This window comes from Brassica napus, chromosome A4 (assembly GCF_020379485.1).
Source record: "Brassica napus cultivar Da-Ae chromosome A4, Da-Ae, whole genome shotgun sequence".
In the NCBI taxonomy this organism is placed as follows: Eukaryota; Viridiplantae; Streptophyta; class Magnoliopsida; order Brassicales; family Brassicaceae; genus Brassica; species Brassica napus.
The window spans coordinates 8,806,957-8,819,024 of NC_063437.1; the positions used below are offsets into that span (position 1 = coordinate 8,806,957).

The 12,068-nt window shown below is 38.4% G+C and overlaps 2 protein-coding genes across 2 annotated transcripts; one reads left to right on the forward strand and one right to left on the reverse strand.

Annotated features, from left to right (window-relative positions):
- Nucleotides 1-4,334: 4,334 nt before the first annotated feature.
- On the forward strand, nt 4,335-7,365 carry LOC106445894 (proline-rich receptor-like protein kinase PERK8). The gene is made up of 6 exons (XM_013887537.3): nt 4,335-6,052; nt 6,131-6,217; nt 6,289-6,359; nt 6,446-6,528; nt 6,602-6,749; nt 6,836-7,365. The coding sequence occupies exons 1-6, from the start codon at nt 4,804-4,806 to the stop codon at nt 7,223-7,225; spliced, it is 2,028 nt and encodes a 675-aa protein (XP_013742991.2). The 5' UTR covers nt 4,335-4,803; the 3' UTR covers nt 7,226-7,365.
- Nucleotides 7,366-11,043: 3,678 nt separating this feature from the next.
- LOC106357476 lies at nt 11,044-11,693 on the reverse strand. Its single transcript, XM_048777408.1, has one exon. It carries the CDS (start codon nt 11,613-11,615, stop codon nt 11,097-11,099), a length of 519 nt encoding a protein of 172 aa, XP_048633365.1. The 5' UTR covers nt 11,616-11,693; the 3' UTR covers nt 11,044-11,096.
- Nucleotides 11,694-12,068: the final 375 nt, after the last annotated feature.

The window sequence follows — 12,068 nt, forward strand, 5'->3', positions numbered from 1 at the left end:
TGAACACAATGTCTTTTCTTTTCTTTTTCATCACCTGACATACGGCAAATTAGACACATTCCACTTGCCATACACTTTTAAGATGATGATTGTGCAATATACCTTTGAGTCACTACACTTTTGATGAAGATTTTGGAGCACCATGGCTTGTTTTCAGGCTGGTCTTAATAGAGACATTCAAGATCGTCTAGAAATGCAGGATTATGATGACATGGATGAATTGCTACACAAAAATATCCTTATTGATCAGCAGAACAAGAGAAAAATGTTTCCTAGAAACCCATACATTCATCTTCTAAGCCATCCTACGCAAAAGAAGAAAGTAACTTTGCCAAACCGAAAGAAGAACCAAAAACTCATGGAGTTGGCAGAGATGAAAAAGGCTAGGACCAGTGAATCGGTCTAGAGATATGAAGTGTTTTGAGTGTCACAGAATTGGCCGCTATGCCAATGTATGTTCGAACAAGAAGGTGATGATCTTGCTTGAGAATTTGGAGATAGAATCAGAAGAAGAACGGCCATTAGCAGAAACATATAAGGAAGATATGGACAATCCGGTTCATGGAGAGTTACTTGTTGCTAGGAGGTTGTTAAGTTTTCAATCCAAACCAGAGGAGCAAGATCATCGTGTGAATCTATTCCACACATGATGTCAAATGCATGATAAGTTTTGTAGTTTGATTATTAATGGAGGGAGTTGTACCAATATGGCGAGTATGTCATTGGTCGAAAAACTCAACCTTAAGGTCCTGAAACACCTAAAGCCATATTCTCTTCAGTGGAGGAGAAATAAGAATCAATGATCAAGTAAGGGTTCCTATCACGATTGGAAGATACAATGATGAAGTCTTTTGTGATGTTCTATCCAGGGGCGGATCTAGAAATGTATTTTATATGGGGCACAAATATATATTTTATTTAAAATAATTTGACAGTTTTATGAAATTATAAAATATTATATTTTTACAGTAAATATTTTAACTAATTAAATATTCATTATTTTCCAAAATTGTTTACAAAAGTTAGAAAGTTATTTTTAAAAGATATATAATTTTAAGCTTTCAATACATTTTATATGAGTTAATAATAGCAAATTATAAACTCTTAGATAATTAATTGTATCACTGAATAGTTAATCAAATATAATAATATATTTATTATCAGATTTTAATGTTTTTAATATGTATAAACCAGAAAATATTTATCTTCTAGAAATAGAAGGAGTGCAAAATAAGTAATTGGAAATTCAAAATTGATATTTACAGTGCAAAGCTGAAAAAATTAGACACATAAAACTACTTTAATAAAATTTAAGAAACAAACGAGAAAAGTTGAAATATGAAATTAAACATTTGACAAAGAAAGAGTAACTGCACACGCTAAATTTGACAACAACAAATAAATAAGATAAAAGATGGGTGAAAAATATGGTCAAGCGTGAAGTGTGTGGCACCATTTACCTCATTTAACCAAATATGCTAGTTTTAAGTACTCAAAATTATGTTACAAACAAAATTTAAAAAATTTAGTATGGGACACGTGCCCCACCTTCTATACAACTAGATCCGCCCCTGGTTCTACCAATGGAAGTTGGAAACATTATGTTGGGTCGACATTGGCAATTGGACCGTAAGCTGATATATGATAGGTTTACAAACAAACACTAGTTTGAGCACCAAGGAAAGAAGATCACTCTCATACCTTTGTCTCCACATGAGGTACATCTCGACCAGGTTCACCACATGAGGTACACCTCAATTTTGGTCGAAGTCTAACGATGCAACCGTGGTCGAACCAGATGATTATACAACCTTGGATGAGCCATTCAATGTCTTGTTTGAACTAGCCGTTAATGCCAACATGGACGATCCACTTGGCGATGGAGCATTGGACGAGATGGGCAAGCCCTGATGGACGAAAGAAGGAGTTGGACAAGGGACAAGTGGATACAATTTTAAAATGGACATAAATAGACCTAATGCTCAAGCAAACATGCATAAGGAACATTTCAAACAAGTTGGAAGTGATGTGGATCGGGTCAAAAACAAAGATGGTCGATTCAACCCAATATCAGCCCCAAAAAAATCATTGATCAGATTGAAAAACCATTTGTTTTCTCTAATGGGCCAATGACAAGAGAAAAGATCAAATAGGTTAAGGAAGCTATTTTATGACTGATCTATTCGGTTGAAGGCGAGGAGATGTTCTTTGGTCGAAATAAAGAAACCAAGTCAATCTTCAACATCTCGGTCTACTAACTTGTCTAGTTTTTAGCTTAAGTCTTTGCCTAGTTTTCTACAATTCTTCTAAGCGTTTGCATGTGTTTTTTTTCTTCTACATATACTTTTGTACGAATTCAGTTTAAATATAATCATCACTTTTATCAATCTTTCTCTTAACCAATTTGGTGATTCATTTTTTCTTTTTGCGAACAACTTGACTGTGAACATATATGAATCCGGAAAAATCAACAATCACTCAAGTCGGCTTGGTGTGTCATATCCAGGGACAAGAAAGTTGGTGAAACAAGGACAATCCACAATCTTTGTGTGACCTAATCGATCAATCTATAAACCCAGAAGCTAGTAGCTATCCGGCCATATATCTATAATCATTCGACCATCAGTCTATCAGACCATTTATCTATTTTGAATTAACCAAAAATAGAATAGCCTTTTCTAGAGAGGACTGCATCAGTGGTAGGGCTGGTAAAAAAAATTTGAATCCTAAGAACCGAACAAAACCAGATCCTAAAAAATAGTATCGAATCCGAACCAAAATTGATTAAATATCCGAGTGGGTTCAAAATTTTGGTATCTAGAGAACTGAAACCAAACCCGACCCGTACCGAAATATATCGGATATCCGAATGTATACGAAATAGATTTATATACCTAAATATTTTAATTACTTTTTAGATTTAATGTATATTAAAAACATCCAAAATATATAAAATACTTTTAAGTTATCCAAAATACTTGAAAATATATATAAATAGACAAAATAAATGTGTAAAATAGCTAAAATATACTCAAAATACCAAAAATACTTGAAATATCTATTGATTCTCTATCCAAATATTCAAACCAAACTGATTTATATGTTAATTTTAGGTATTTTGACATATGTTATTCAGATTTATATGTAATACTCCCTTTGTTTTATATTAAATGTCATTTTAACATTTTGTTTTTGTTACAAAAAGAGTGTCATTTTAGAATTTCAATGCAATTTTCAGCTTAATGTTAATTACAAATGCATTGATTTTATAAATAGTTTCATTTATCTCAAATACTATTGGTTGAATATGTGTAATTAATAATAATTTAAATGCATTTCAATCATTTTCTTAATTTGTGTGAAAAATGTTAAAGTGATATTATTTATGAAACAGAGGAAATATATTATTTTGTTTATAAATTTTTAAAATTTTAAAGTATATAATGAATTTTAAAATTTTAAAAATAATTTAAATGGATTATCCAATAAATATCAATAAAAAAATGTAAGAACCAATACTGATGCGCAGACCAATTTTTAGTTTTTAATTAAAACTAGATTTTCTACCGTACTTCAAAACCTTATAGTTGTCTAACTAAAAATAAAATAAAATCAATCATCATCGAAACTTTTGATTTGGAAAATGAATACCGTTCTTTCATTAGAAGAGCCGTGTGCCACGTCATTGTTATCCAGTAAAAAATACAGTATATCAAGAATTATAAACAGAGAGCAAATTTAGGAGCAAACATGCGCACAAAGTTTCAAATATCACCCTGATTAGCGTGCAGAGCACATGTACACCACCATTCACAGTATTAGAACTTTACCATGATTTTTTCACCTTTTTATAACAATATAAAAATTGTTAAAGAGTTCGGATAACTGATCTGGTAATTCAGAATCTATACAAATAAAATATAATAATTATATATAAGCATTTCTTATCAGTTCATATTGCTCTTACATTGTTTTTTTTTTTTTTTTGCATAGAACCAAGAAGATATTTTTTTAGTTTATTGTTCCTTTTCTACCCAACTACTTTTCTAGACTTCTACTGTTGAAGTTATTCTTCTCGAAAATAGTAACTCTTTTATTCAAACTTTGTTCTTTTTTCAAAATAAACTTTCTTCTTTTAAATACTGTAAACTTTTTCTAGGAAATAAAAATTTAAAATAAGAGAATGTAATACGCGTCATATTTAGTGGCTATGATGTGGGAATAATTTGGTTAAATGAGATTTGGAGGAAAAATATCTAAAGTCAATGAGGAAAAAGACGAACAAAAAATGCTATGATGAGATGAAAGAAAAGCCCTTAAAGAAAAAAAAAACACCTATTACGCACATGTCAGGCCCTCTCTCTCTGACCACTCTGTCAAAATAAACGGAGCGGAGACAGAGTTGCCTCCACGTTTGTCCAGCCAAGAATCACGCTCCTTCGCTTTCACCACATTCCTTTCTGTCTTGCCCACATTCTTCACTACCTTTCCTTTCCTTTCTTCTTCTCGATTCGTCCTCCACTGTTTGCTCTGAATTTTGCTTTTAGCTTCGTCTGGATGGATGCCTTTGGGCTCATTTTTTGTTCGAATATCTAGGGCAAATCAAGGGTTCCACTGCTCTGAATTACCATTCATCTGGGATCAAAATTTGGTTCAAAGCTTGGTTGTGAAATTCTAGGGCAGATCATTGTAGATTGGGATTTTATAGATTTATTTTTAGCAGGTTGACTTGAAGTAGATCAAAAATGATTGGGTAAGAAAGAAAGTTAATTGTTTTCCGATTCGTATTGGGAGCGTGTGAGAATGAGTTTGGTTCCTCCTTTGCCGATTCTAACTCCTCCACCCTCCTCAAACTCTTCAACCACATCATCACCTCCTCCCTCATCCTCCCCTCCCACTACTCCCTTAGTTCCACCTCCCGTCACTCCACCTCCTTCTCCGCCTGTACCATCATCATCACCACCACCACCTGTTATCTCCTCCCCTCCACCGTCTTCTTCTCCTCCACCACCAGTCGTCTCCTCCCCTCCTCCCGCCGCAGCTTCTTCTCCTCCTCCACCTCCTGTGGTGGTTGCTTCCCCTCCTCCCTCAACACCACCACCAGCTCCTCCTCAAGATTCCTCTCCCCCTCCGCCTCCCGAATCTTCTCCTTCACCTCCTGCACCAACAACAACAACAACCTCCCCTCCTCCGCCGCCATCAAACACACCTTCTCCCCCTAAACCATCTCCTTCTCCGCCTTCAGATACACGTTCTCCTCCACCACCTCCGCCGTCAGACAAACCATCCCCGCCTCCTCCTCCGGGATCCACCTCTACTCCTCCTCCGGCTTCACATCCCACAGATCCGGCTGCTTTAGCTCCTCCTCCAACTCCATTACCTCTTGTTCCAAGAGAGAAACCAACTCCACCAGCTTCCCCCAATGCAAACGGAAACAACACTTCCTCCTCCTCTCCCTCTCCCAGTGGTGTTGGCGCTGGAGGTATCGCAGCTATTGGAGTGATCGTTGGATTGCTTCTCCTCAGCCTCTTTGTCTTGGCTCTGTGGCTCACTCGTAAACGCAAGCGAAAGGACCCTGGAGCCTTTGTTGGTTACACTATGCCTCCTTCCGGTTACTCCTCCCCTCAAGGCTCCGACGCAGTTCTCTTCAACACCAATTCTTCTGCTCCTAATAATAAGATGAGAAGCCACTCTGGTAACGACTACATGTACGCCTCCTCTGATTCAGGGATGGTCAGCAACCAGAGATCATGGTTTTCCTACGATGAGTTAGCTCAAGTCACCAACGGCTTCTCCCAAAAGAATCTCCTCGGCGAAGGAGGCTTTGGCTGTGTTTACAAAGGCGTTCTTTCCGACGGCAGAGAAATTGCGGTTAAACAGTTGAAGATCGGTGGAAGCCAAGGAGAAAGAGAGTTCAAAGCTGAGGTTGAAATCATCTCCCGTGTTCATCACCGACATTTGGTTACGCTTGTTGGTTATTGCATCTCGGAGCAGCATAGGCTGCTTGTGTATGATTATGTTCCAAACAACACTCTCCATTTCCATCTCCATGGTACGTTTACATTCTTTAAAACCATTAAGTTATCCCTTTTTATGACTACGTAAGCTTCAAACCATTGTGTCTTTGCAGCTCCGGGAAGACCGGTTATGACGTGGGAAACTCGGGTTAAGGTTGCTGCTGGTGCAGCTCGTGGAATTGCCTACTTACATGAAGACTGTAAGTTAACTGCTGCTTTGTTGGTTTCGTTTACGACAATGTAGCTTCCTTCTTATGTTATGTTTGTGCAGGTCATCCCCGGATTATTCACCGTGACATTAAATCTTCAAACATACTCTTAGACAACAGCTTTGAAGCCTTGGTAACATCATATTAACTTTACTCCTAGTCATTGTAATGGTTATTGATTCAACAACACTGAACTCTTTAAGAAAGTTGTTTCCATAGGTTGCGGATTTCGGGCTAGCTAAAATTGCGCAGGAACTGGATTTGAACACACACGTCTCGACCCGTGTGATGGGAACCTTTGGGTATAAGCTCTTTGCTGTAATTGTGTGCCTTACAGAAGGAGGAATCGATTATTAACTGTCATCTTTTGGTTAGGTACATGGCTCCTGAGTATGCAACTAGTGGAAAGCTGTCTGAAAAAGCAGATGTTTATTCGTATGGTGTAATACTCTTGGAGCTTATAACTGGTCGGAAACCTGTAGATACGTCTCAGCCACTTGGGGACGAAAGCCTTGTTGAATGGGTAAGTGCGAGTAGTTTGCGTTAAAATTGGTTTCTTGAAAGTCGTCGAGTGTTCTTTGACCTCCTTTGATTTTAAACTCTTTTCAGGCAAAGCCCTTGTTGAGTCAAGCAATCGAAAATGAAGAGTTCGGCGAGCTAGTTGATCCGAGGTTAGGGGTCAACTTCGTCGCTGCGGAGATGTTTCGAATGGTAGAAGCTGCGGCTGCATGCGTGCGCCACTCAGCTGCAAGAAGACCAAAGATGAGCCAAGTGGTGAGAGCACTGGACACGCTTGAAGAAGCTTCGGATATTACAAACGGAATGAGACCAGGACAGAGCCAAGTGTACGACTCGAGACAACAATCTGCTCAGATAAGGATGTTTCAGAGAATGGCGTTTGGGAGTCAAGATTATAGTTCTGACTTCTTTGATCGGTCACAGTCACATAGTAGCTGGGGAAGTCGTGACACTCGTGACCAGTCCAAATTTGTACCTTAGTAGTTTTTTTTTTACTACCTTAGTAGTTAATACTGTTTTTTGCCACTCTCTTCTTTCCCTTAAACATATTTATTTTGTATATTGTTTGCATGATTTTAAAGTTTACATACTTATAAATTGGGAAAATCGCATTTTAAATCCTGAAGGTGACACATTCTAGCAGTTTAAACACTCAACCTTTTTCACTAGCATTTTAATACCTCAAACTAGAAAAATTGTCGAAACAAACCCCGAAGTCGTATCCCGCGTTTTTCGCGTAACCCTACTTAACGGCTTAATTAAAGACATTGACCTGGGCTAATTGCATGTTGTTTTGTTGATTAAAAACGACACGTTTAAAAAACACAACATTAATTTTATCTCCAAATCGATTTGGGGATTAGGGTTATAACTAAAACGAGAAAGACGATTCTCGTCGAGAAGAACCCAAAAATGGCGTAAGTTTGTATTGATTCTTCACTTTCTCTATCTCGTTCTTGTCTCTTAGAAAGTTTTAAAGACTTAATTTTTATAACAGTGAATCGCAGGAAATCGAATTGAAGATTCATTTTGGTGGTTCAGTGAAGAAGATTGGAAAGGAAGATTATGAGTACTTAGGTGAATTAGGGAGCAAAAATGTGGAATGGAAGATCGATGAGATAGTGTGGGATAGGTTTGTCGATTTTTGCAAAGAAGAAGCGCTAATTATAGCACCAGTTGGCTTGATTTGGTTTAAATCAGAAAAAGAGGAGATGAAGCAACTGTGGTATGTATATGATAGGTACGATGAGGAGATGTTGATGCTACGATCTGTGAGCAAGCTAGGGATAGATGTTGTAGAAGTGTTTGTTGAACACGATTGCTCAGAACACATACCCGGTGTGATTCAGCTTCCAGATGGAGAACACATTGAAGACGAAGAACACAGTGAGAATGATGAGGTCGATAGACCTAAAGAAGATGATGAGCCAGAAGGATCAGAAGATGAGAATCCGGCTGAAAAAGAAGATAACTCGACTGTGAATCCGGCTGAAAAGGAAGACAATGAAGATGGTGGTAATGAAGTTGTCGCTTATCTAACAGATGGTACTAGCGATGTAAGGTTTCAGACTGTCTTTGAGGAAGGAGAAAAAGCTGTACCAGATAAAGAAGCATATGGAAATGATATAGAGTTGGAAGACAAAGACGATGACAGTGAAGATGAGAGGGCGCCAGTAGATGTTGAATATCCAGACACACCAGTAGAGTCAGAAGGAAAAAGGGAAGAATGGAATCGAGAGCGTAAAGGAAAAGGGAAGGTCAAAGGGAGTGATAAATACCATGGTGACTATGAAAAACCACCTTACATTTGGTTATTTCAAAAGTTTAACAGTGGGTTAGAGTTTAAAGACCAGCTCTTGAAGTATTCCATGAATACTCAATACGATGTGAAGATGGCAAGGTCGGAGTCATTCAGGATTGGTGTGATTTGTTGCAAAGCGAAATGTCCTTTCCGAGTTTATTGTTCAGTGGAGAAGCCGATTAACAAGTGGATGGTGAAAGTGTGTCACATGAAGCACAACCATGGTAAATCAAGCAGGATCTCAATGTTGAAGCAAGGTGTGATTGCTGGCCTTTTTAGAGAAGAATTACGCAGAAATGTCAACCTACAAGCTTCAGCGATCAAAGATGCTATAAAGGTAAGGTATGACATTGTTGTACCTATATCTAAATGCTACAGAGGAAGACACATTGCATTGGGGACGATTCTTGAAGCTCAAACAACACAGTTTGGGAAACTATGGGATTATGAAGAAGAGTTGCGTAGATCAAACCAGGGTATAAGCACTGATTTATGCACAAGAGAGGTTAATGGTGTTCAGATGTTTGACTGCTTCTACATTTGCTTTAAAGAATTGCGGACTGCTTGGAAGAGTTGTTGTAGACCTGTTATCGGACTTGATGGATGCTTTTTGAAGTGGGATTTAAACGGAGATTTGCTTGCAGCAGTTGGGAGAGATGCCGATAACAGGATGTACCCTATTGCTTGGGCAGTTGTGAGAGGAGAAAACAAAGATACTTAGGGGATGGTTTGTGAGAAAGCTGAAGCATGATCTCGGCTTGGAATTTGGGAAGGATCTTACTGTAATCTCGGATAAACAAAAAGGACTTGTTCACGCTATCGAGTTAGAACTTCCTGAGGCAGAACATCGCATGTGTGCTAGGCACATTTATGCTAATTGGAAGAAGCTTGGTTTCTCAAGGTCAGAGTTTAAGTCATTGTTTTGGGGAGTCGCATACAGCTACACCGAGGGAGAGTACAAAGAGAAGATGTGTTTGGTAGAGGCTTACGATGTCGTGGCACACAATGAATTACTCAAAACAGACCCAGAGCGCTGGTGTAGAGCATTCTTCAATGTGGAGTCTCATTGTCCTGATGTGCACAATAATTTATCAGAAAGTTTCAACCGAACCATAAAGATGGCGAGGGCAAAACCAGTGATCAACATGTTGGAGGACATACGCAGACAAGCAATGAAAAGGATATCAAGGCGCTTCTTTATGGCAGATAGGTGGGGAACCATTGTAACACCTATTACAATGGCTTTGTTGGAGAAAGCGAGATGTGCAAAAAAACATTGTTCAACTATACGCAGCGGTTTCAGCTTGTACGAGGTGAATGGGTGGACTTGGCTACACATCAGTGTGCTTGCAGGCGATGGGATCTCACAGGTATTCCTTGTAAACATGCTGTGTGTGTGCTTGATGACAACCAGGAGGATCCTGTGAAGTATACTGCAGAATATTACTACACACATGTGATGAAAAGAACTTACTCCGACAACATCAAACCTGTCAATGGCGAAAACTTGTGGAAGATGACAGGCAAGCCACCTATTGGGATACCAGAGATAAGGAAACCAAGAGGGAGACCAAGGACACGGGAGAGGAAGAAAGAGCCATTTGAAGCGCTTGAAACTGCTGGAAAATCGTCAAGGCATGGACGCATACCCACGTGTAGCAACTGTCATCAGTCTGGACACATTAAAACTGGATGCAAAAACCAAACTGTGGTTTATGAGGGACCAAAAAATAAGCGTGGTCGACCTCGTAAAAATCTAGAAGAGGTAATTTTTTAATTATAAATATACAATGTTTCTTTCTTAATTGTATCTAACTCATTTCTTTACACAGGGCGCTCCTAAGCCTCCATCTACAATAAGAAAAAAAACTCAAAATACTGGGTCTTCTTCTCAGCCAGTTCACGCCACTGGATCATCCTCTCAGCCTGTTCACGCCACTGGATCATCATCTCAGCCTGTTCACGTCACTGGATCATCCTCTCAGCCTGTGGAAGCCACTGGATCCTCATCTGACCCCAAGCCTCATGCTAAGAAACCTTCACGAGGACCTTTGAAGGTAAGGAAGACAGCCAACATTCCTCATGGTGTTGGGACTTTATGGAGTCCATTCACAAATCGTCCTTTTGAAGTGTTTGGAGATCGAGTATAGGATAGGTCTGATCTTAATCCACAGCCTCCACAAGAGTGATCTCATGTCTTTGTTTTGTTTTTGTTGGTTCAATGACTTGATGTAGTTTGTCTTTATTTCTTCAAAACGTTATGAAGCTTGTCTTTTGTTGTTTCAAAATCTGATTTGGAGTTTCTTTAGCACCTTTGAACTGTGTCTTTTATTTTTCTATTATTTTCAGTGTCATATATGGGTATTAGATCATGAGACAAAGCTAAATAGTCTTAAATATTAATAAGAAAACATGAAAGAAGCTTACATAGACAATACATAAACTGAAAAGGTCTTAACAACATCAAATACATAACCTAAACTGTCTTAGCAAGCTTACATAAAGTCTTAACAAGATGAAAGAAGCTTAACCAGTCTTAACAATAGTCTTCTACCACTTCAAGATACCCATGAACACACAAATGACCACAGTAAATCCAATTGCCAGCGTGATAAGAACATTACGATACACCATGCTCCTCTCGTTTAGAACCAATATTTCTCCTCTAAGCGCTTCACATGCTTCACAGTTGAGGTCTGAATCAGGTGGAGTTTGGCCACTGCTTTCATTCTCAAGCCTAACTGCTCCGCCATTTCTTACATTCTCAAGGATAAGTTCTCTTACTTGGTTTTGCAGGTTACTAATCTCTTCTCTCTGTTGGCGCATAACATTTCTAGCACCCAACAATGCAGTATATTGCCACCCGTGTGGCTTCTCAACATCATACCATCGAAAGAAGTTGCAGGTTTGGTATCCATTAGAAACTCTACGCCCTTCGCAGGTATAAAACCTCCTTCCAGGGTTGTCAACAGTCCAAGCTTGAAGCACCTTTGCTTCAATGTTACAGTTACAAACCACAACTTTTGCCTTCTTTTTGTCAATGGTAGAGGAACTTGAACTTTCAGCCATCTACAAGATATATAACACCAAGTACAGACATGAATCTCTAACTAATACCGCTAACATTAGCTTCACAAACACACTTTGAGCCATCTTAAGAGTTTATGATATCAAAAGTTCTAGAATTTAGATACTTTACAAGATTACAGAAACGACTTACTGTTTTGGAGTTGAGACTGAATCAAGGCAGAGAATCGTCTTTCACTTCTTCTGGTTTCGTAAATTTATGAAACCCTAGATCCCCAATTCGATTTGTATCATAAGAAGACTTATTAAAATCTTTTACGGTTCCCGTTTTTTTAATCAACAAAACGGCACAGCGTTTTAAACAGTAAACGTCGTGAACAGTGCCGTCAAGTAAGGTAACGCGAAAAACACGGAGATACGACTTCAGGGTTTGTTTCGCCAATTTTTCTAGTTTGAGGTATTAAAATGCTAGTGAAAAAGGTTGAGTGTTTAAAC

Bases quoted from the DNA above. Each gene is read 5' to 3' on its own strand.
- LOC106357476 (XM_048777408.1), bottom strand. From the start codon at position 11,615: ATGGCTGAAAGTTCAAGTTCCTCTACCATTGACAAAAAGAAGGCAAAA.
- LOC106445894 (XM_013887537.3), top strand. From the start codon at position 4,804: ATGAGTTTGGTTCCTCCTTTGCCGATTCTAACTCCTCCACCCTCCTCA. The intron at 6,218-6,288 runs GTAAGTTAACTG...ATGTTTGTGCAG, and splicing joins TGCCTACTTACATGAAGACT to GTCATCCCCGGATTATTCAC. The intron at 6,750-6,835 runs GTAAGTGCGAGT...AACTCTTTTCAG, and splicing joins ACGAAAGCCTTGTTGAATGG to GCAAAGCCCTTGTTGAGTCA.